Genomic DNA, 23,907 nt, shown 5'->3' with positions numbered 1-23,907 from the left:
GTGAAGTGCACAGATGTGCAGATGTCGCCCAGTACGTGTTTGTTGAAATGCCCAGGAGAAAAAAAATAAAGATAAACACTTAAGTCTTTTACAAGTGGGACCCTCGTCCAAGTCAGCGTATTGTCCACACAAGCATGCCACGTCAGCATGACAAGTGGGACCAACTTGTCAATTTCACTGTTTGCGTGAGCTTATCAGACAATGAGTGCTCTCCATTACAGATTAGGCTCAGTTTCGGTGGTTTTTTGTGCCCTGGCTAGAATCTGGTACCAAGTCGTTACCCTAGCCCCAAGTGTGGTGGTTTTGGGTAAATAACTCACACTTGGGGTTAGGATAACAACTTAGTGCCAGATTCTAGGCAGGGCAAAAAAAACCATCGGAACTGTGCCTAATCTGTAACGAAGAGCACTGATGCTGGAATTTAGTCGTGAAAACAGCCAAACCAACATGCTAAATAAACGAAAGCTAAGAGCTCACTGATGAATGTGGCAGTGTTCTGTTCTCTGGATGTTGTAAGTTCGGGGCGCCGTGTCGATGACATGAATCATGTCAGCATCAGGATCCAGAGCATGGATGCCTCCAGGAATGGTTTCATTCTGGCTACAATATCGAGCCACTTGGCTAGATACCAACAGCTGCAGCATTAGGAGTTCAGAACTTAGCCTCCAAATGCACTCATCAGAGACATTTTATTGCCAAAGGAAATGCATTCAGTGCAAATGTTTCATACACCACCACCACCACCCATCACCTCACAGTGCAACGAATAATCCAAGAAAAGGCAACACTGATGTCCATGGTAGGCTTTCTCAGTTTTGCATGATGTTGTACCTCAGGCCAAAAAAACAAAGAGATAGCACTGCTAGTTTTCTAAATTCTAGCTAATGAATTTTCCCGACAAAACCAGGTTATTCTGGGGGAATGACGACGCTACTTCCTCGCTCCACGACGCGCTCCAGATCCGCGAACCAGAGTTTCAGCAGTGATTTCTCTCTTGCGATGCTTTCAAATCTCGGCTTCAGGTCCTCGATGCTCTGCTGCATCGTCAGGATCTCAGCTTCATGCCTGAACTTGTCGTCTGAGAGCATTTCGGCGGCATGGACTAGCTCCTGCATCTGCCTTTCAGCTTCAGCGTTCACCTCGTCCAGCTCCTTCACCTGGTCCTCCACCAGGGACTTCTCTTTGGAAACTTTCTCCAGCTCACGACTGGCGATCTGGATTGTCTCTTGCAGCTTACCTACCTCTGCACTGTTGGTGGACTTCTCCTGCAGCAGCTTCTCAGACGTGGCGGTAAGCTCTTGCTTGTACTTGCTGATCTCGGCATCGCTCTTGGAAATTTTATCGTCGAAACGCCGTCTGGCTGAAGCCATTTCTTCCTTCAGACTGACAATTTCAGCTTCCAGTCCCTTGTTCTGTTCCAGCAGCCTAGAGTGCTCTTCGGACAAAATTGCGGCATCTTCGAGCCTCCTTTGGAGACTGTTGATCTCCACTTCTGAAGATTGTAGCTTCTCCTTAGTTGACGCGAACTCTCCATCAATGTCTGTAATTTTGGCAGCATAATCGGCGCCATTTCCATTTTCCATATAATCGCAATGGCACCTCAGGCTCTTTTCCTCGAAAACCTCGAGCTTTTCGTTTGCATCAAGCAGCTTCCGGTTCGCGGCATTGAGATCGTCCTCGAGCTCGAGAACCCTCTGGTGCAATGTGTAGGCAATGCCATCATCCTCGCCATCCTCAGACTTCATATCGGATTCTGACTGTGAAGCCGACTCGGGCTCCTTCCTTGAGGACGGTGAGTCATTGCTCTTATTGCTCAGAAAGAAGTCGAAACCGGCGGCTCTAGGGCTCTGCTCCCTTGTCCAGGACTTCTGTGGCTCAGGAGATGGTGTGGGCGACCTTTGCAGCTCTGAACCGAACTCAGAACCGGATAAAGATCCTTGAGACTGCATCCTTGAAGGGATGTTCTTGCGCAGTTCACCGGTAACATTGTCGTAGCGCTCAGCTAAAGCGCGGTACATCCGGTAGAAGTTCTCGACATGGGTGATGAGCACTGGGCGCCTCTGATAATACATTTGAGCTTTCTTTGCAAAGGAGTCGCCATCTTCCTCAATAAGCTGCACCATTTCCTTCACTTGCTTATCCATTTCTGCATATTTCAGTTCAGGGAAAGGTTGGATAAGGCTACTTTGAACAAGAACAACAGTGATAACATACAGAACAGATAACAGCAGCGAGGACAACACATCAAATAACTCAATTACAATCTATCTCCCCAATCCAGTAAAATGAGTAATAAAAGAAGAGCTTGAAGCAAGATCAACAAAGTAAAAATAAATAAATAAAAAAGCAGTAATTGTCAAGGAAAGTATCAACATTTTTTCTGTTTTTCTCACTGCCAATTTCTGCTAAAATAAAATATGTATAGAATTTCTCTCACTTGACTATGGAAGCATCAACAATAGTATTTATCATTTGTCTTAGTTTTTGGAGCAAATGCACAATGAACAGTCACATAAGGCTACCACACCTAAACCTAGAGTGACAGTAATAACCATCAAAACTTCTGCAGCTCCGTGAAGAATCAGATGGGGATACTGTACCATAGGCAACATATGTACATCAAAAGCATCTGAGGGCTAATAAAGTAGTGTGTTGTAGACTTGTACTTTTTCTTCATTATTATTCATTTATTTATGTCATCTCAGTGCAACATACAATCAGAAATTGTACTGTACCTATGCATGCATTGACGGTGTATGTTTACTAGCAAGTACTAAGAAAAAAATCATATAGGAAATTCCAGGTACAGTCTCAGCTTACCTTCGAGGTTTTCTGCAAGCCATTTTGAGTTCTTGGGGCTAATGTGACTATCCCACCACCATGAATGGCGCTTCCTGGATGGGTTCCTTTCCAAAGGCGGCTTCATGTTTCACAAATCTTCAAGGAGAGCTAGAAGTTTAGCAGATTCAAGCACTAAATGGAAAGGGGAAATATGAATGGTTAGGAACGAAAACTACATCTTTCTTCAGTCAAAGAGAAGAAAAATAAGTAATGATATGTTTAACTTTCCAAATCATAAGCATCAGGGTGAACTATAGCGCTGCGAAATGAATACACTATACCGCAACATAAATCAACCAATCTAAAATAGGTGCGGATAAGCATGTAAATTGCAACAATGCCAGCAGCCACTCATTCTAGTCCTTGTTAGTTGGATAATAAGTTATTTCCCATTTTTACTAACAGCATCCCATTATCATCTAGTAGTACCAGCGGTAGTACATTCGTGTAATGAAATCTGTGTCCTCGGGAAATAAATGCTTAAATCGCATCTGTGATGAACTAGAAGAAATGAACAAGAAATTGCATATCTGGACAGATCATCAGGTCAATGGATCAGATTGAGTTATATGTACAACAACAAGACATGAGCAGCATATCTTCTTACTGTAGTATCAAGGATGATCCTTTTTTACCAAACAGAAAAGCAATGATTCAGCAGGCAGCTTTTACTGTTCCATCCATGAGAAAACAGGGGTGGTCATATAACCAAGACCAGATCAAAAGATAGCATCATCCCTGGAGAAACGCTGCAAGATCTTGGGAGCAACCATCTATCAAGAACAGCAACTAAACATGGCTTGAAGAAACTGAAACATACGACCGAGAAGAACTGGTACAGATTCAGATGAGCGGGAAGCGTCAAGAGCACAATCTCACCTGAGAAAAGAAGCTTCCTCCTCGCCTTCAGAGACGCAAGTCGTCAGGATCCTGCACCAGAGGCGCCAGCTTGTTCATGCCTTCATGCTGACCAAATCTGAGCACTACACGGACAGGCAGGGGATAGAAAGAAATCAAGAAGGGGCCAGGAACAGGTAGCTGGAAGATTTATGCCTGGGTCAATGCTTGAAGCAAACGCGTGAGGGTCTCCAGCCCAGAGCGAGCTTGGAAGATGCAAAGGGGCACGAGACGGTGGCACATGACCAAGTACCACCGCCCACCTACTCCTACTCGTATGCGTATTACTGCTACCTGAAGGATCCAAGATCCACCGCTGCACCCAGAGAGAAAAAGTCTCGACCTTTTTGTTCACACTCGTGGTGTAGGTACAGTGTTCTCAATCTCACAGGATCAGAAGTGATTTGAAAAATCTCTTGAGAAAAGCAAAAAAATAATGGGAGGTGGAAGCTAGCTAGCACAGGGATGGGACAAAATAGGCAAGAAATAAATATATGGCACGTGGTGTCACCGGCCATGTGCTGCGTGCGGTCAAGATTGCACGGCTGCAGGAGATGGGGATGTATGCAGTTGAATTCTTGCCGTAGAAATGAATAATGTGCACGAGCAGAAGAAGCAAAGAGAGGAGTAAAAAAGGAGAAACAAAATCGTAGCAAGCAAGAGAGGTTTGCTGCTCCTTGTTACCTTCCAAAACTTGGCCTTTGCTCAAAGCTTTCTTGACAGGTAAACGGAAGGAAAAGGATTTGCAGGAAGTAAATAGTAGTGCTATTTCTGAACAGAGAAGTGTCAAGAAACCAGTTGCAATGTTTTTTGGCCTTGTATACCAATGGGTATGAACTATGAAGAGATGAACAAGTCAAGGAAAAGGAACTTGATTCACAAAAAAGAAAAAAGAAAGGAAAGAGAAGGAAAAGAGATTTACCGTTGGATCACAGGATCGGACAGCTGACGGGTGCGGCTTCAAGAAAAGAATTAACTGACTGCAAGGAATCGTAGGCTAAGCAGGCTTAAACAGGCATCAATGAGGGAGGTTGGCCAATTAAATGGGCAAGAAACTGAAGTCTGAAAGCCTGAAACTTGCAGGTGAGTAAAGTGCAGGCCGTGAAAACTGACGCTTAGCCATGTGAAGCTTCTGAATTCCTGATCTCCAGGGCATTAAAAGAATCAGTTAAAACTAATGGTCCAATCCCTGCACACATCTCCTTGTATTTTAGTGGGTGTGCTGTCTCCCATTTTAGTGGGATTAAAAAGTACAGTATGCTATGTTGTGATAATTATGCCGTGTTTCTGCCACAGAGTAAACTTTTCTTGCAGCTTCCAAGAATGCAGTCATCTCCAAAAACTTTCAAGAATGCACTATGTAAGCTTTTCTAGAGCAAATCATGGAGAAAGGTAAGGTCAGCAGCTCAAGGCATGGACTGGTCACAGAGGCAGAGACAGAGACAGCAGACAGGTGGTCATGGCTGCCACCTCCATCATTTCTGCCATAATCTCTGGACTGGTCTTGCTTCTCAGCAGTCTTGCTTCCCTTTTGAATACAATTTCAGACTTCTGGGATAATAGAAATAGAAGGGCGAGTTCACAGCAGCACAAGGAGATCCAAAAGGCAAATTACTCGATAGATATGCGAATTCAAACTAGATAATATGAGGCTCATTAAATGGCAAAAAAGAAAAACAATGAGCCATGTCACAGGTTTGCAGCAATCAAGTTCGTCAGGATTTGAGAGAACAAACACAGCGATCATCTTCAGACTCGCGGCAACAGGCAGATTGATTGAAAAAGGAATGCCACAATGATCCATAATATATTACACCACACACATCATAGGGTACCAGTAGCTGAAGCAACTACAGAGCACAAGCTTTTACCAGGACTACTAAGGAGTAGACCGAAGCTACATGAAGAAAGGGGAAAGGGAAAGGGATGTTTACATTACATGGACATACTGATTTTAGGCATCCAGAGAGAAGGATCCAGCAAGCTGCTGGTTGGCTGATCACGTCGCCATCACCATCGGCCTCTTGTGGCCCTGCAGAACTTGCCGGAGCTGCTGATACCCGTCACGGTAGTGCTCGAGCGAGAAGCACAGCTGCCTGATTGCCTCCCGCTTCCCCTCTGCGCTGTCGAACGCCATGAGCTTCTGCCTCTCAACCTCTTCCTCGAGCTCACGCACCCGTGCACGCAGTTCTGCCACGGACTTCCGTGCGGCATCTGCCTCTGCTATCACTTGCACATGCTCCAGGTGTAGCTGATGCAAGTGGCTATCCATCTCCTTCATCTTTTCATCACAAGTTGCGAGATCACTCAGCAAACCAGACACCTTATTATCAACTGCAGCTTTCTGTGAGGACAGTAACTCGAGCTCTGTCTTAAGATTGGCAATATCTTGCTTCAATCCAGAGATCAGTTTCTCACTCTCAACAGATGCTTCTGCCTTTTCGGCATGAAGTTGCTTAAGCTGCGCCTCTGTGGATGACAACTTGTCTTCAAGAGAAGCATTAGCTTCTGACAGTTGTAGGATCTCAGCATCGAGAGAGGACTTCTCAAGAGAGAATTTCTCCAACTTACTAGCAATGGCATGTTCCAGATCCTTGACAGAGCCCTCCAACATCGATTTCTCTTGAAGTGCTCCTTCCAGATCAGCTTTGAGTTTCTCAATTCTAGTTTGTAGCTCCACTGTTTCAGCCCTCGAATCCTCTAACTCCCTATGAACTTGCTCAAACTCGATAGCACGTTCCTCGAGCACTCTCTTCTCATTTGAATCATTTTCCAGTCTTGCTTGCAGATCCTTGATTACCTTTTGTAGCTTCTTAATTTCAGCAGATGAATCATCTAGGCTGTGAGATGTTTGTTCAAGCTCCATAACCTGTGCCTCAAGCTGCAACTTCTCTTCCGACAGTTTTGCCAAGTTCCCTTCCAAGTTCTTGACCACTTCTTGGAGATCTCCGATTTCAGTCTCAAGAATAGACTTATCATAGGTATGCCTCTCAGATACTTCCTCAAGCTCCCGCTTGCATTTCTCAATTTCAAGGTCACGATATGAAAGTTGGGCCTCATGATGCTTGGCTGCTAAGGCCATTTCCCCTTTTAATTCCTCGAACTTGTTCTTGTTTTCCTGAACTGCAGCTTCCAAATCCTCCTTTTCACTGCTAATTTCTTTGATACTCTCCAATGAACGGACCTTTTCTTCAAGATCCTTCTGAAGGCTGTTGATTTCTGATTGCGAAGCTAGCAACTTCTCTTCAAGGTTTTCACATTGGCACAGCATATTCTTTTCCTCGAGTGCCTCAAGTTTCTCCATTGCTTCCTTGAGCTCATCTTCTAGCTCAATAACTCGTTCATTCAGTGCATGAGTAATCCCATTGCCATTCTCTTGGTTCGCTTCATCAACCTCGGAATCAGAATCAGAAGAAGAAGATGATGACGATCCATCACTTCCCTTTTTACCCTTCTCTTTTGAGGTCTTCTTTTCAGACTCAGGAGATGCGGGAGTAGACTGTGCCTCGGAGTCAGATTCAGATATACCTGAGCCCTGTGATTTGAGAGATGATGGCATGTTTTTTCGTAGTTCCCCAGTCACATTGTCATAACGCTCAGCAAGAGCACGATACATGCGGTAGAAATTTTCAACATGGGTGACAAGCAAAGGACGCCTTTGGTAATACATCTCAGCCTTCTTTGCAAAAGAATCTCCTTCATCCTCAATGAGCTTCAGCATCTCTTTAACTTGCTTATCCATCTCTGTTTGTTCAGAAAAGGTTGCAAGTGTAAATAGATTGCAGGATGAAATATCAGAGAAGGAAATTGCCATGGTGCTAAAGATAGCTACTCCTAGCAAGTGACAGAAGTATCTGGTACATAAGCAATTGAAGAAACAAGAATAGAGTCATTACCTTCTAGATTATCAGCTAGCCATTTGTTGTTTTTGGGACTAATATGACTGTCCCACCACCATGAATGGGCCTTCCTTGTGGGCATTCTACTCATGCGCTTCATTCTCACGATAAATAGGGAATCTTGTAAAAGGTAGACCTAATCATGAGATGGAGGCAAAAATGAGAATGTGAAACATACAAGTTGATGACTCTTGTGCTAAAGAGTGATCTGCAAGACTGCAATTAAAAAAACACTTTCCTCATAATATGTAGTGAAATTAGGGGGGAACAAAAAAGAAGCTTGCAAGGTTAGCTTATGGCTAGATTACCAGAATACCATTGCAAGTATTTGTGACAACAGAAAACAAGAAGGCACGGCCTGAGTACACCCATAAGAATAATAGGTGGAAAGAAAATATCCAAAATGTATAAAATTTAAAACCATGAATGGTATGAAGTATGAAGGTTTGCACCGCCTATGTACAGAAAAGTACTGGTTCACTCTATTCAAGAGGAAGAGGGAGAGGACTATGCAAGGCAACCTCCATAATGCAGGGACCAGAAAACTGATTAACTACCAAGAAGATGCGGCTATGATTATTCATGCGTAAATCATGATCTTATCAGCAAATCATGAAAAACTATTACAGCGAAATTGATCGAATATTGTGGGTACCAATGTTAGTTGGGGAACTAATTCATCATATAAGCATGGCTGGACTTGGTTATCGCACACCACAGCGCAAAAGATGTGGCAACTACCTGTCCCTTGTTAGGTCAGAGCAGAAGCATAATTCAGTGAACTCAGAATAAATTCAATCACAGGCAAGGACGTCACATTTGTCCTGACCCCACACGGATCAAAAGGCCAGGGTTCAAGATGAAATTTGCAATTGCAGATGAGCTGTAGTCAACTTCTATCCAACCAATAATTGAGGCCGGCCAAGTTTAGTAGTACAAAATAATATTTGTCTGTCAACCACAAAACATGGCCTGGCTTACACCTAGGTGGACACATGCAGCCATGGGGTGAGGAGACGAATCAACATACAACAACTCAACTAGCAAATCGTATTGTCAACTGGTACATTTTCAAGTCATGAAAGGACAGATACACCTATCTTGGATCTCAGTAAATTGTATAATACTTCCATTTCTTGCTGGCAATAATTTTGTCATGCATGTGAAGATGGCAATAAGTAACCATGACCACAGCTAGGCATGCAAATAAGCGTTATTACAAATAATTTGCCAGGCCCGCTCATGGTGGACCCAGACAAACACAGCAAGAAATCCAATCATCTTTAGCTATTTCTAATTTTAGAGCAAAATTTCATTCACATAAACAACTGACCAGAACCAATAGCCATAAAAAGAGAACGTGTGTAAAGATCGTGAATCCAAAAATGTGCTGAATTAATTTCAGCATCACGGATTGACTGCTGCATGTCTGTACTTCTTTACGATAATTGCCACCAGGTACTAGAGCCCGGTTGGTCGATTTTTTTTTAAATGAATCCAAAACTATTGCGGGTCAATGGGCACACGCACCAGCTAATGGCCGCCCAATTGAATTTTATTTTTATTTTTGGTTCACAGCTAAGGTGGTGACAACTATATGCATGTTCCAGAACCAACCTAGCAGACCAGGCTGATCTCTGATACGTAGTAGGAAGGAAATATTCCGTAAGCATGCCACGGTTCGTCCTGCCTGCTTCGGGAGGGAAACTCTGTAATGGCGACATCTGAGCAACCTGAACCGAATCCTGTATGGAGGGATAACGAAAAGCTGGAGCAGAACGTACTACTTTGGGATGGTCAGACCAAAGGGAAGGGGGCTTAAATGGCCAGCGAGCCTACGCTGAGACATCTCCCTCTTCAAGCGAGAGTGTATGCGCACACTGCGCAGCGTATGTGGCGAAAAGAAAAGGTGAAAATCAAGAGAAACGCGTCGCCACCACCCATCGCCATCTGGAGCGGCCCCGCCCCGAGGGACGGAGGAGGGGGAGGAAATCGCGGATCAGACGAGCGGTTAACGAGTGATCCTCAAGAGCCCGGCAACGAATTCGGCCACGGAATCCACCGGAACCACCAGCACGTCCATCCAGCGGCAGGAAACACGGCTGGATGGGTAGCTAGCACGTAGATCGCGAACCAACAGAGCAGAGCAGGGCGAGGAGGCGGGGCGTGGAGCGGAGGAGGTTACCTGAGATCTCTCCGGGGATCCGCGCGGCCGGCGAGGGGCCTCCTTCCTTTCCCGGCTGGAGGGGAGGGGAGGGGAGGGGAGAGGGGGATGGATGGGGAGTGAGTGCCTGCCGTCCACGGACCACGGCCCCGATGGTGCTCGAGCGAAGTGGACTGGCTTTAACGCGACAGGGTGGAGGGGGGCTGGGCCCCGGCTCCGCGCGGGAAATGACCGCGCTGCCCCTCGCCCGTGTTTTACGTGGGTGGGTGGGTGGAAGTGGAAGACGCGCGACGACGACGGTGACGATGGGCGCTTGGGCGCGTCGGGGTCGCGGGGCTGGTGGAGGTTAAGAGATGGATTAAACGCGTGGAACCACGGGATGACGGGCTAATCGGTCACTTGATTGATGGGTATGGTGGCCAACTGGCCACCCGGAGCGGGGCCGCCGCCGCGCGAGTTCCTCCACGGGAAGGTGAGAGCGAGAACAGGGGGTGGGGGCCACCCGGTGGTCTCGTTTGAGCTTCGAAATTTGAATCCGGGTGACGCGCCGGGGGCTCCGCAGGCTCCTGCTCCTCCCAGAAAAAAATTATATGAGATCAGGTCTCACACGAGACCCATCCTGAATTCTTTTGCTTCTTTAGCTTAAGCATGTGTGAATGTACTGGCTTGTCTCCACTCTGCGAGTGCTCCGATAGCACCTGGTTTCGGCGCCCGGTTCCGGCCATGTGCCCTCGAGAGTTTTCATTTTGGGTGTGGCTAGGTCTCAGTCGACTGAGATTTAATCAAGTCCCAATCAAATGACATAACATGCAAGAGAGAAACTGAAAAAATAAAAAAATAAAATTTTGCATGGATCTCTAACATCTCACGGGTATAGCATCGACTGTAAGTCTTAGTCGACTGAGACTTAGCAAGACTGTTTTATTTTTCGTCGTTAATTTGATGTTGTCACCACTACCTTTGTGTGTGTGTCACCACTCGCCACCCCCGGTTCACTAGCATTGTTTCTGTTTAGGGGAGACCGGCTCTAATTGTCAAAGAACCATTTCCGCGTTCGATGCTAAACGTCTTAACATGTGTTCAGGTGAGCTCGCGTCCTAGGTCTTTCAAAAAAATTTGCTGAAAATGCAGTTCTATTTAGAATATTATTTAATTTGTCGGGAAGAGAATTCTCACCTTACACGCTCCATACCATGAGGTCACGCGGCGGCGCCAAGGGGGGTGCTACTACTCGCTCAGCGTGGCAGCCCGAAGTGGAGGGGCTCGTAGTGCTGGAGCAGGAGCGCACTTGCGGCGGCTGGATCTCCTGCGTCCTCCGACGGGCACGCGTGGTGCGCATGCACGTGAGAGCTTGGTCACGGCTGGGGACCGAGGTGGTTCATGGCCTTGGGCAACATTTTTTTTTATCCTTGTCAGCCTGGTGCTCGGCATGGATTAGCGGTTTGTGCTGCGTCTGGTGACCGGGTCCTCGGTTGACGGACCTAGCGGCTAGTGTTGGTCGACGGCCTCCACAAGATGCGGTTGGTTGCTCGGACGATGGGCTTCTTCGACTACGAGCTGGCTCGGTGGTGGTGCTAGGTGGTCGCCGTTGTGAGATGATGTGCGGATGAGGTGGTCTCAGGAGCTTGGCTGAAAACCATGTTTTGTTTGTGCCGGTGACCAACGATGGCGGCGGCCGTGGTTGTCGCTTATCTTCTTGGAGACATCGTTGTATTGTTGTTTCACCCTTCCCGTGCGGATCGATGCAGCTCCGGAGGAAACCCTTGATCTAGTTTGATCGAACGATGACGTCGCCTTTGTGTCGTATTCCCTCATGGGGGATTTGTCTTTGGAGCTGGATGTTGTCGAGACAAACCAGTGAAAGACGATGGTGTTGGCACGAGGCTTCTGTGGCAACGATGATGGGGTGTGGAGTGTCGGAGACGTGGCTATGGTAGCGGTAGTCACCTCTTCTCCGGAGTGTCCGCGGGGATCGTCTCGGCTAGTTTGTTGTTATGTAGTCGAAGCTGCAGTCGTGGGGCCTCGGTGTTATACGATGACTGGCAGCATGTGGTTTGTTCGATGATCTTCTGCGCGCCAGCCATGCCTAGTTTTTCTTTGTGGTTCTTCGTCGGAGTCTGAGCTACGTTGTTTGGTCACCGATGGTCGGCTCTGGCACGGGTTAATTGTCATTTCAAAAAAAAAACATTCGCTCGATAAAGCTTTTTTTCTAAATCGATGTATGAACAACTATCAGTCTATCATGAGTTTTTGTCATGCTGCATGCGTTTATTTATTTATTACATTTTGACAATATTTTGCTATGATTTTTCCCTTGCTTCAACTTACAGGAGTACTCTCTTCTTTTTTTGCAAAAATACCGAATTACTTTCTTGTGATCATCTTAGAGCAAATCCAACGCGTTGACTCAAATGGAAGCATGTTTTGTCCCTTTTTCGTCCGTTTGGATCGACTCGTCTGTTTTCTTTGCGTTTGGATCGACCGGGCGTCCAATGAGCGAATGCATTTTCGTCCTTGCGGCTGGTCCGTGCCCATTTTGTAGTTCTTTTTGCAAACATAAGATAGACGATACATCTATTGGTTGTCAACGTGAGCCCACATATGCTCAACCAAATCATTTTGCAACTAAATGTGATCTTACCAATTGATACGTCTCCAACGTATCTATAATTTTTGATTGCTCTATGCTATATTATCTACTGTTTTGGACATTATTGGGATTTATTATCCACTTTTATATTATTTTTGAGACTAACCTATTAACCGGAGGCCCAGCCCAGAATTGCTGTTTTTTTACCTGTTTTAGGGTTTCAAAGAAAAAGAATATCAAATGGAGTCTAAACGGAATGAAACCTTCGGGAACGTGATTTTCTCAACGAACAAGACCCGGGAGACTTGGACCCTACGTTAAGACACAAAAGAGGAGGCCACGAGGTAGGGGGCGCGCCTACCCCCCCCCGGCGCGCCCTTCACCCTCGTGGGCCCCCTGTTGCTCCACCGACGTACTCATTCCTCCTATATATACCTACGTACCCCAAACGATCAGATACGGAGCCAAAACCCTAATTCCACCGCCGCAATTTTTTGTATCCATGAAATCCCATCTTGGAGCCTGTTCCGGAGCTCCGCCGGAGGGGGCATCGATCACGGAGGGCTTCTACATCATCACCATAGCCCCTCCGATGAAGTGTGAGTAGTTCACCTCAGACCTACGGGTCCATAGTTATTAGCTAGATAGCTTCTTCTCTCTTTTTGGATCTCAATACAATGTTCTCCCTCTCTCTTGTGTAGATCTATTCGATGTAATCTTCTTTTTGTTGTGTGTTTGTTGAGACCGATGAATTGTGGATTTATGATCAAGTCTATCTATGAACAATATTTGAATCTTCTCTGAATTCTTTTATGTATGATTGGTTATCTTTGCAAGTCTCTTCGAATTATCAGTTTGGTTTGACCTACTAGATTGATCTTTCTTGCAATGGGAGAAGTGCTTAGCTTTGGGTTCAATCTTGCAGTGTACTTCCCAGTGACAGTAGGGGCAGCAAGGCACGTATTGTATTGTTGCCATCGAGGATAACAAGATGGTTTTTTTTATCATATTGCATGAGTTTATCCCTCTACATCATGTCATCTTGCTTAAGGCGTTACTCTGTTTTCATTAACTTAATACTCTAGATGCATGCTGGATAGCGGTCGATGAGTGGAGTAATAGTAGTAGATGCAGGCAGGAATCGGTCTACTTGTCTTGAACGTGATGACTATATACATGATCATACCTAGATATTCTCATAACTATGCTCAATTCTGTCAATTGCTCAACAGTAATTCGTTCACCCACCGTAGAATACCTATGCTCTTGAGAGAAGCCACTAGTGAAACCTATGGCCCCTGGGTCTATCTTCATCATATTGATCTTACAATACTTAGTTATTTCCTTTGCTTTTTATTTTACTTTGCATCTTTATCATAAAAATACCAAAAATATTATCTTATCATATCTGTCAGATCTCACTCTCGTAAGTGGCCGTGTAGGGATTGACAATCCCTTATCGCGTTGGTTGTGAGGACTTATTTGTTTTGTGCAGGTACGGGGACTCGCGTGTAGCCTCCTACTGGATTGATACCTTGGTTCTCAAAAGCTGAGGAAAATACTTACGCTACTTTGCTGCATCATCCCTTCCTCTTCGGGGAAAACCAACGCAGTGCTCGAGAAGTAGCACCAATCATGCATTTGACGATGACGTTCGGTGAAACGTTGCCGCTCCTCCATGCTCAGGCACACCATTTTTATCCTGGAACTGAAACCCTCGGTCATAGATACGTTATGGGCACTCATCCTCTATGATCATATTGTGCATGATCACGCAAGCAGTCATCACCTCCCACAACTTTTTGGTACTCCAAGTTCTAGCAAAATACCGAACGATGCCCATCAAGATTGAAGACACCAAAGGCACGCTCCACATCCCTCCTAGCACTCTCTTGCTCTTGGGAAAATCTCTTCCTCTTCTCTCCTGCAGGGTTGAGGATTGTCTTCACAAAAATAGTCCACTGATGAGTGATGATAGATATCGTCGGGTAGGTAGTATCATTTGTTGTAATGATGACCATTGATCTCAACATTGACCTCCAGGCAGTTGCCTTCTGCAAGCTTAGCAAACACCGGAGAGCGTTGAAGCACGTTGATATCGTTGCGAGATCTAGCCATGCCGAAGAAAGGGTGCCAAATCCAGAGATCTTGTGAAGCCACGGCCTCGAGTATGACAATGAAAGCTTTGACCTGGCCCTTATATTGCCCCTGCCAAGTAGAAAGGCGGTTCTTCCACTCTCAGTGCATACAATCTATGCTACCAAGCATCCCTTGGAAGCCTCTGTTGGCATTCATCGCCAACAACCGGGTTGTATCTGCATCATTTGGCTCTCTCAAGTACTCCGGACCAAACACTGCTATCACAAACCCTCCAAAACTTACACATGGACTCTAGGCACGTCGACTCGCTCATTCAGACATACTCATCAATGAAATCACCGGGGAACTCCATATGCAAGCATCTGAATTGTTGCAGTGCATTTCAGATAAGAGAAGAAGCCAATCTTTCTCAGGGCATCCTCCTTGCACTCGAAATACTTATTGTATGCCACCACCCCCTCCCGGATACGGCTGAACAAATATCTAGCCATAAGGAAACAACGCCAAAAATTGAGGTTTTTGAAGAGCGGGCTGGGGGTTTCCAAGTAATCCTTCTAGAGAAGGAAATGACCGCTCTCTCGGTTGCGATTCAACGCTGGAGTGTGCCCCGAGATCGAGGCCCTGAACATCAGCCGTTGTCTACTATGGTCATGACGAGCAACACAGCTGGCACGAGCTCCTCATCGTCGGATGAAGAATCATCCGAGTCTCAAAGAAAATTGTGGAAAAAGAACTCGTCGGCAGAGTCCATTTGTACCTTGCACGCAAACCATCGAACACCTTGCGGGCGTCGTGGAAGAAGCTGGCCGGTGAAGAGCCTCGTGCCTCCCCTAGACCTAGTAGCAGGCCCGTCGACGTCCAACGAGCGTGGCGGCGTCTGGCAAGTGAGGTCACGACGCTTGGGTGCTACATGCAGGGGGAAGCGTGTGGCGAGGGGGCGGTGGCGGCAAGGTCGGGGGCGTTGGAAGGTGGTGTGCTGCGGGGGGAGGTACGTGGGTGTGGACGGCTGGCCACCGGAACCGGGCGGCGGCGGCGACGACGGGTGGGGCGGCCAAGTGTGCTGGTTGTTGTTGGGAGGAAGACGGGATGGCCAATGTGCCACCGACTGACGGGTTAGTGGAGGACAAAGGCCGTTTCGTATCCATGCCGATGCAAACATGGCCCAAATTTGAACCGAAAAAGGGTCGTACGGTAGACAAAAAATGGAAGCACATCCGTTTGAATCGGATCGTTGGGCTGCCTTCTGTGTTTATTTCAATTCAAATGGATTGGCGTGTTGAGTTGCTGTTAAGAACTTCTGTGTCGTGGTACAGCAGCTGGCTGGATACTACAAGGTCGCCAGAATGCATAAATTCCGCACGAGATAAACGGGTGAAGATCGCTGCGGTTATAGAGGCTGTTTGGTTTGAGACTAAGTTTGCCTAAGGTTTCCACACCTAAAGTTAGGCAAGTTTGACGAACTTAGGTGGGTGTTTGGTTCAAGTCACACCTTAGGCAAGCCATACTAGGGTCCCACATCACATACTCACAAAAATTGTGGCAAGATTCCCTTAAGCTTGCCAACTTGTGGCTCTCATTTTAAAGAACTAACCTTAGACAAGTATGGCAACATTGTATGACATAGTGTGGCATGGATAGGCCTGGAACCAAACAGCCCCATAATATTTTGTTGGACGGGTCAGCAAATGCAGCTTCGTTTTTTTAACTCGCGGGAGGCAGGCAGGGGCAGGCTCGGGAATTCGGTCGCGCCAGTCGACAGGCAAGGCCCCAAAAGCTGTGCGTACGCACAGTACGTCCTGGTCCGGCCTCCACATGGCTACATAGATCAACTTGATGAGTGCGCCGCGGGGCCCGCCCGGTCCCTCAGGCCGCGTCGCTTGCGCACGGCGGCGCGCGCGGGACGCCTCCGATTCGAACGAAACTCGCGGCGGTGGCGGGAGAGCCCCGGCGTTTCGGCCCGCTCCGCTCCGCTGCTCCTCGTCCTCTTCCCCAGAGTGGCGCGACCAGCTCAGGTGACGGGGCAAACCAAAAACGTTTTAAAATACAGCACCCGTGTGCGTTCGCCGACACGTTGCCCGCCCTCCGCGTGACGCGTCTCGGACGAAGGTCGCGCTGGCGCGACCGGAGAAGGCACGTCTGCCGGGACGCTTCGCGGCGCGTGGACAACGCGGTGAGCGAGCGAGCGTGCGTATGTGTCAAGCTGAATGAGTGGACGGCCGGTAGAAGAGATGGATCGATTGATTGATGGTGAAGCGTCCGCGCGTGGTACTTTCCTTACCGTCGTTAAACTCGTGTGGCCGTGCGCTGGCACGCGCGTCGCCGTAGTTCGCAAGAGTCGCGGCCCTCGTGGATAAGGCCGGTTGGCAGCCACCGCCATGGCGCCATCGTCGCCGTTCGTGTCGCCGTCGCCGTGATCGGCATGCTCCTGTTGCTCCCGGCCGCCTCGACGCTTGTGTGGTGAGCCCGTCGACCGATCGTGTCCCCTCTCGTCCTCATTTTTTCCTTTTTGAAACATCTCGTTGTCAGGCTAGTCCCTTGCCATGCCTCGCTGTTTTTTTTAAGTGGTAAACCAAAACTTTATTGAGAAGTAGCAGCTCGGTTTACATGAATAACAAACTGGTTATGGGGTAAACCCAGCCAGAAATGACGACCAACATCTAACAAAGTAGAAAATTTAGCTAAATTGTGTGCATCAACATTCATAGTACGACTTTCAAAAATGAAATCACAGCTTGTGAGTTCTCTCGCCCGAGCATTAATCTCTTTAATGATTGCACTATACCTTCCTTCATTTCTATTCTTTATCTTCGCCACCATTGATTTATTATCACATGCAATAACAATTTTGTCGAGGGACAAATCCAGCGCAAGAGATAGAGCTTCACGGCAAGCGAGTGCCTCCAATGGTGCCGGGTCTGAAATCACTGGTAGAAAAAGGGCCTATAGTCCCGGTTCGTAAGGGCCTTTAGTCCCGGTTCCGGAACCGGGACTAAAGTGTCGGTACTAATACCTCCCCCCTTTAGTCCCGGCTCAATCCAGAACCGGGACTAAAGGCCCTCCACATGGGCAGTGCGCAGAGCCCAGTCAGGAGACCCTTTGGTCCCGGTTGGTGGCACCAACCGGGACCAATAGGCATCCACGCGTCAGCACTTCTGTGGCTGGGGTTTTTGTTTTTTTTTTAAAGGGGGGGGGGGCGTTGGGGGTTTTGGGGGGTTAATTTAGGTGTTTCATATATTGTGTTAGCTAGTTATAATTAACAGAGAGAAGTGTCCTCTGTTATGTCCGTGCTTGGTCGACGCTACGTACTATACATACGTATATAGAGATGACTAGACACGCTGGCTAGCTAGTAAGCAAACGAAGAAAACAGAAGATCGTCATGAACATATATGCATATATACAGAGAGAAGTGATATCGACCACCTCACCTTCTCCGAGAGATTGGTCGAACAACAAGTTCTCGTATATCTATCTGACACTACCGGCTACATATATACAATAATTATCTCTTACAAATATAATCATACGGACTCAGGGTTCACATAGAATTCTCCGTCTTCAGGGATCACGTGGTCAAGAAAGAATGCCGCCAATTCCTCTTGAATTGCTCGCATGCGAGCTGGTGCTAGGAGTTCATCCCGTTTCCGAAACATCTAATTTGAAGAAGGGGGTCAATACATATATATATATAAATGAATGAAACTCAACACAAATGATGGTAATAAAATAAAATTGTGAATGTTATTATTTACGTACTTCATATTGTTCGTTAGAGTACCCGCCCCGCTCACAGGTCGTGTGGCGGATGGACTCGCAGATGTAGTATCCACAGAAATCATTTCCTTGTTCCTGCCACAACCACTTTACAAGAAATAGAGGTCAATCAAACTGATAAGCAAGAATGCTAAATGGTATTGATGAAACTAGCGCTTGAATCACTAGGAGATGCGCGGAACATGCTACTATAGTACTTACTTTCGGGTGTCTAAATTCCAGCTCCTTCAGCAGTCACGGAACTGTTTTGGTGAATTTTCTCCAAACCCTGCCGGACAAAGAAAACAATTACTTGATATCAGGAAATGAACAAAGTTGCTGATATGATGGATAATGATCGATTTAACTTACTTCTTGAGGATTTCAGTCATGTCCTCCTTGGGATCTTTTCGTTTAGAGTCCAAGACGGTTACTACTCCCTGCTCAAGCTTAATCTCTAGGAGAATATAGTGGAAACTGCACACACATGCATAACTCATGAATTACATTACTATAACCTTGACTAATATATAAGGGAAACCGAATACGCACAAGACAGTAACACTCACCTGAAGTTGTAAGGAAAGAGTATTATATCTTTGTTTTGATTTATTACGAATGATCGTAGCAAGTTGGCCTCGGTAGCTGCAGCATGAAGTTTAACCTCAGTTGCATCTATGAGATATGTGTTAATGAACCCAATATCACCGACTTGTCTTTTCTTCAATTCGGCGATCTTCAATCTGCATAATATAGTGAGGATGATTATAAATACATGCAATGAAAGAGCTAAGCTATATAGAGAAACTTAATGACAGAAGTAGTACTACTTACAGACAGTAGCAGGCGACCGTTGTTTTATCGAGGGCCAATTGATTAAAAAACTGATAGAACTCCTCAAATGGAACAGGCAACAGATCAATTCCAACGAGGTCATGCTCCTTTTTAACTTTCACATACAAAGTACTCCTCCCCCCAGAGTCTCTGCAGATTTTCAAGTACCAATCATGCAATCTTCGCATCATCGTTGATAGAGATCTTTCATCTTTGACGAGAGGCTTCCCGTACTCATATCTTTGTATTTGCACCTCCATGGGTTCATAATGTACTTCGTCGGGCAGGTAATCTGCAAGATTGTTATAACCGGGCACCATCCTCGGATCATTATCGACGTTGTGGCTAGGCAGCTTGAGCGGGGGGCACGATTGCTTCGCTTGTTCGCCGAGCTGGGCAATTTGTTTCCCAGCTCGTCGTTCTTTCAGCCTTTGATCACTGACAGTACTTCCCGACCGCTCCGCTTCGGCAAATTTCTTTCCAATAATGCGGTCATAGTTTCCTTTCGGCGGATCAGACTTCGGTGGTTTTGTCAGGGCAGCCAGAGTGCGCTTCACTTTCACCCGATCTACCTTCTCCTCCGGAGGTGGATGTTTCTTTGCTTTCACCCCTTCAAAAAAGTTCCTCACTTCTTCTCGTGCGATCTCGGCGTTCTCCTCCAGGGTCCTCTCATATGGTAACTTCTCTGGAGTCTTCAGAGAAGGACCGAATCTGTATGTCCTCCCGTCTCTGGTTGTACTGCTAGACGCCGACTGAGCAGACGGAGCGGTTGTCTTCTTTACTTGCTTAAGCGGCGGAGGAGAAGGACTACGATGCGCCGGAGCAGCTGGAGCGGCGGCAGGTCTCTTCCGCCCTTGCTGACGAGGCGGAGAAGGAGGAGGCTGGCTGCTCGGGCGCGTCGGCGCAGGCAGAGAAGGAGGCGGAGTGCCGCCACGCGCCGGAGAAGGAGCCGGCCGAGGGCCCTGATCGTCACTCGCCGGAGGAGGAGGCGGTGAAGGCGGAGTGCCCTAACTCGCCGGAGGAGGAGGAGGAGGCGGTGGCGTCCAGTTCGGAAGGTTGATGAGCTCCTTTCGCCATAGGCATGGAGTCTTCAGAGCAGACCCCAGCCGAGTCTCCCCTTCACCGGTAGGGTGGTCAAGCTGGAGGTCCTCAAATCCCTCCGTTATCTCATCCACCATCACCCTAGCATATCCTTCTGGAATCGGCCAGCAGTGAAAAGTTGCACCGGGTTCAGTAGGATAAACAGAGCCAACAGCCGCCTTGACCTTCAAATTCATCCATTGCGTCATAAGGTGGCAATTTTGAGACTCCGTTATAGCATCCACGGGATAGCTGGCAGGAGCCGTCAAGGCATGCTCCAACTGAAGCAGCTCGGTGGAAGCCACGCTGCTTCTGCGCTGAGATGGCGGGGTAGCTTCGGGGGAGGCTTCGGCAGTACGTTTGCTGCGATTTGCTTCTCGTTGCTCTATCGCGTCTACCCTTGCTTGCAGCGCCTGTATTTGGGTTTGATGCACTTTTTTCCTCCTCTCATGGGATTTTTAACCGCCTGCGTCCGGAAACCCAACCTTCCACGGAATGGAGCCTGGCGTGCCTCGTGTCCGTCCAGGGTGCTCAGGATTCCCGAGGGCCATTGTGAGCTCGTCGTTCTCTCTGTCTGGAAAGAACGTCCCTTCCTGCGCTGCTTCAATATACTGCTTAAGCTTACTGACTGGTATGTCCATTTGATCGTTCGTCCAAATGCACTTCTCTGTTACAGGGTCCAGTGTCCCGCCAGCCCCGAAGAACCAAGTCCGGCAACGGTCTGGTCAGTTAATTGTCTCTGGTTCGATCCCTTTATGAACCAGATCATTCTCAGTCTTGGACCACTTAGGTCGGGCTACGAGGTAGCCACCTGACCCCGTGCGATGGTGAAGCTTCTTCTTCGCAGCATTTTGCTTGTTTGTCGCCGACATCTTCTTACTCTTTTCTGATGTCTTGTGGGCCACAAATGCGGGTCAGTGATCTCTGATCTTCTCATATCTGCCCTTGAATTCTGGTGTCTCATTATTTTCGACAAACTTATTCAGCTCTTTCTTCCACCTCCTGAATAGTTCTTCCATCCTCTTCAGAGCAAAAGACTTGATTAATTTCTCTTTAACTGGGTTTTCTGGATTATCCTCAGGCGGTAGGGTGAAATTTGACTTCAGCTCAGTCCAAAGATCATTTTTCTGCATATCATTGACATAAGACACCTCAGGGTCTTCTGTAGCCGGCTTAAACCATTGTTGGATGCTTATCGGGATCTTGTCCCTAACCAGAACCCCGCACTGAGCAACAAATGCGCTCTTTGTCCGGAGGGGTTCAATAGGTTGGCCGTCGGGCGCGATTGCTATGATCTCAAACTGTTCATCCGAGCTCAACTTTTTCTTCGGGCCTCGTCTCTTTACCGAAGTTGTGCTCGATTCAGAGGGCTAGAAAAAAGAACAAAGACTTAATTAATATGTGTACATACCAAAACAATGAATACATCAATCAGCTAGTCAGCATAGGCTTAACTAATATATATACCTGGCCGGACTCGGTTCGGTCACCGGAGCCGTCATCACGGTCTCCTTCTTGCACCGACATTGGGTCACCGGAGCCGTCCTCATGTTCTTCTTCTTGCACCGGCATTAGGTCACCGTAGCCAGCTTGTTCATCCTCTCCTTCCAGACCATCGGTTTCGTTGAGAAACAACGAGATGGCATCACTTCCTTCTGCGATTATGTCCCTCAACAACGCTTCTTTTGTTGCTTCGTCTAGGGCGGTGTCCATAGTTTCTACAAATATTTACAACATGGCAATTATTATTCAAACATGACAGATGGATATATTAGTGCCAAACGTAGAACTAGCTACCTAATCATAGTAAGCTATCGGGAGGGGGTATATATCGACAACGACGACACTACATCTATGTCCCTCGACGACCCTCGTTCCCGATAAAAAAAAGAGGAAGAAGAAGAAAAAAAAGAGGAGAAGAAAGAATAGAGGAGAAGATCTCCTCTATTCTTTCTTCTCCTATTTTTTTCTTCTTCCTATTCTTTTTTTATCCTCTTCTTCCTCTCATGTTCGATAGGATCGCCGAGGGGTCGGGAGGTTGCCTAGTGTCAAGGGATTCAACAAAACCATGTCTTCATCATTAGGCGAAAGTAACATGTGCATGATGGTACGAAGCTCTTCAAAGTTGTTCTGGAACGGAGTCCCAGATAGGATAATTCGCTTTTTGGTACAAAGTTCAGCAAGAGCCTTCTGAATATCGCTATTTGGAAGGCCTTTGCTGAATTCGTACCAAAAGGCGGATTATTCTATCCGGGACTCCATTCCAGAACAACTTTGCAGAACTTCGTACCAACATGCCCTGGTTACTTCCGGCTAATGATGAAGGCATGAATTTCTTCAATACTTTGACACTAGGAAACCTCTCTCTACTTCCGGCTAATAAGAAGAAGAAGAAGAAGAAGAAGAAGAAGAAGAAGAAGAAGAAAAGAAGAAAAAAAAGAGGAGAAGAAGAAAGGAATAGTGGAGAAAAGAGAAAATAGAATATATTCTATTTTCTCTTCTTCTCCGCTATTCCTTTCTTCTTCTCCTCTTCTTTTTCTTCTTTTTTCTTCTTCTTATTTATTTCTTCTCTTCTTTTCGGTAGTGGAAACCCTAAATAGCTAGCAAGTATCGTGGGTGTGAGATACATGTGGCCTTCGGTGTCGGACACTACATCCACGTCCCACAAGTGACGTGGGCGTCGAAGCCCGCGCCACTTGTGGGATGTGGGTGTAGTGTCCGACACCGACGGTACATGTATCTCACACCGATGATACTTTCTATTTAGGGTTTCTCCTCTACCGCTCCTCGACCTCTCGACGACCCTCGTTCCCGATAAAATAAAGAGGAAGAAGAAGAAGAAAAAAGAAGAGAAGAAAGAATAGAGGAGAAGACTTCCTCTTCTTCCTCTCCTCTTCTTCTCCCTCTTCTTCCCCTTCTTCCTCGCCTCTCTCATGAATGTCCGGCATTGTCGACCCCCCCCCACGTGTCGAAGAAAAAAAAGAAAAAAAAAGATGAGAAGAAGAAAGGAATAGAGGAGAAAAGAGAAAATAGAATATATATTCTATTTTTCTCTTCTTCTCCTCTATTCCTTTCTTCTTCTCCTCTTCTTTTTCTTCTTTTTTCTTCTTCTTATTTATTTCTCCTCTTCTTTTTCTCTCCTCTTCTTCTTTCTTTCCTCTTCTTATTTTCTTCTTTCCTATCCTTCTTTTTCTAAAATTGTAACTTGTGCATATATAAAACTCTTCTAAAATTGTAACTTTCTATATAAAACTTTCCTATCGGGAGGGGGAGAAGATCGAAGAAAAAAAAGAGGAGAAGAAGAAAGGAATAGAGGAGAAGAAGAAAAAATAGAAATTTTTTCTTCTTCTCCTCTATTCCTTTCTTCTTCTCCTCTTCCTTTTCTTCCTCTCCTCGTCTTCTCCTTCTTCCTCTCCACTAACATAAAATGCACTAACCTAAAATGCAACAAACATAAAATGCACTAAATCGATCAACTAACCTAAAATCAGTGATAAAATGCACTAACCTAAAATCGATATCTACTAACAACTTAAAAAAAAAGTACATATATGAAAAAATGCATATATGAAAAAAAACATCATCATATCATCAACAGAAAAAAAACATCATCATATCATCAACAGAAAAAAAACATCATCATATCATCAACATCATCATATCATCAACCTAAAATCAGTGATAAAAAGGGCACCGACGGCCGGACCGAAAGTGGCGGCGTGTGGTCGGGGCGATGGCGACGGGGTTGG

At 46.5% G+C, this 23,907-nt stretch overlaps 2 protein-coding genes across 8 annotated transcripts; both read right to left on the bottom strand.

Annotated features, from left to right (window-relative positions):
- Positions 1-658: 658 nt before the first annotated feature.
- LOC119267113 (protein NETWORKED 4A-like) lies at positions 659-4,679 on the bottom strand. 7 transcript variants are annotated; one of them, XM_037548433.1, is made up of 5 exons: positions 4,033-4,173; positions 3,721-3,824; positions 3,449-3,590; positions 2,821-2,973; positions 659-2,146 (listed from the first exon to the last, which is right to left on the bottom strand). In XM_037548433.1, exons 4-5 carry the CDS (start codon positions 2,924-2,926, stop codon positions 909-911), a joined length of 1,344 nt encoding a protein of 447 aa, XP_037404330.1. In that variant the 5' UTR covers positions 2,927-2,973; positions 3,449-3,590; positions 3,721-3,824; positions 4,033-4,173; the 3' UTR covers positions 659-908. The 7 variants fall into 7 exon arrangements, with proteins under 7 accessions (XP_037404330.1, XP_037404329.1, XP_037404327.1 ...); XM_037548432.1 differs by lacking the exons at positions 3,449-3,590; positions 4,033-4,173 and adding an exon at positions 4,661-4,679 and having other exon boundaries at positions 2,821-2,937; XM_037548430.1 differs by lacking the exon at positions 3,449-3,590 and having other exon boundaries at positions 2,821-2,937.
- An 807-nt stretch (positions 4,680-5,486) lies between these two features.
- LOC119267112 (protein NETWORKED 4B-like) lies at positions 5,487-9,979 on the bottom strand. Its single transcript, XM_037548426.1, has 3 exons — positions 9,823-9,979; positions 7,635-7,773; positions 5,487-7,482 (listed from the first exon to the last, which is right to left on the bottom strand). The coding sequence occupies exons 2-3, from the start codon at positions 7,735-7,737 to the stop codon at positions 5,738-5,740; spliced, it is 1,848 nt and encodes a 615-aa protein (XP_037404323.1). The 5' UTR covers positions 7,738-7,773; positions 9,823-9,979; the 3' UTR covers positions 5,487-5,737.
- Positions 9,980-23,907: the final 13,928 nt, after the last annotated feature.

Source organism: Triticum dicoccoides, chromosome 3A (assembly GCF_002162155.2).
Source record: "Triticum dicoccoides isolate Atlit2015 ecotype Zavitan chromosome 3A, WEW_v2.0, whole genome shotgun sequence".
NCBI classification, from domain to species: domain Eukaryota; kingdom Viridiplantae; phylum Streptophyta; class Magnoliopsida; order Poales; family Poaceae; genus Triticum; species Triticum dicoccoides.
This window is presented reverse-complemented; position numbering and strand designations above follow the sequence as displayed.

Coding starts and splice junctions, on each gene's coding strand:
- LOC119267113 (XM_037548432.1), bottom strand. CDS start 2,926: ATGAAGCCGCCTTTGGAAAGGAACCCATCCAGGAAGCGCCATTCATGG. Junction 2,147..2,820: donor GCTTGCAGAAAACCTCGAAG/GTAAGCTGAGAC, acceptor TGAAATATGCAG/AAATGGATAAGCAAGTGAAG.
- LOC119267112 (XM_037548426.1), bottom strand. CDS start 7,737: ATGAAGCGCATGAGTAGAATGCCCACAAGGAAGGCCCATTCATGGTGG. Junction 7,483..7,634: donor GCTAGCTGATAATCTAGAAG/GTAATGACTCTA, acceptor CTGAACAAACAG/AGATGGATAAGCAAGTTAAA.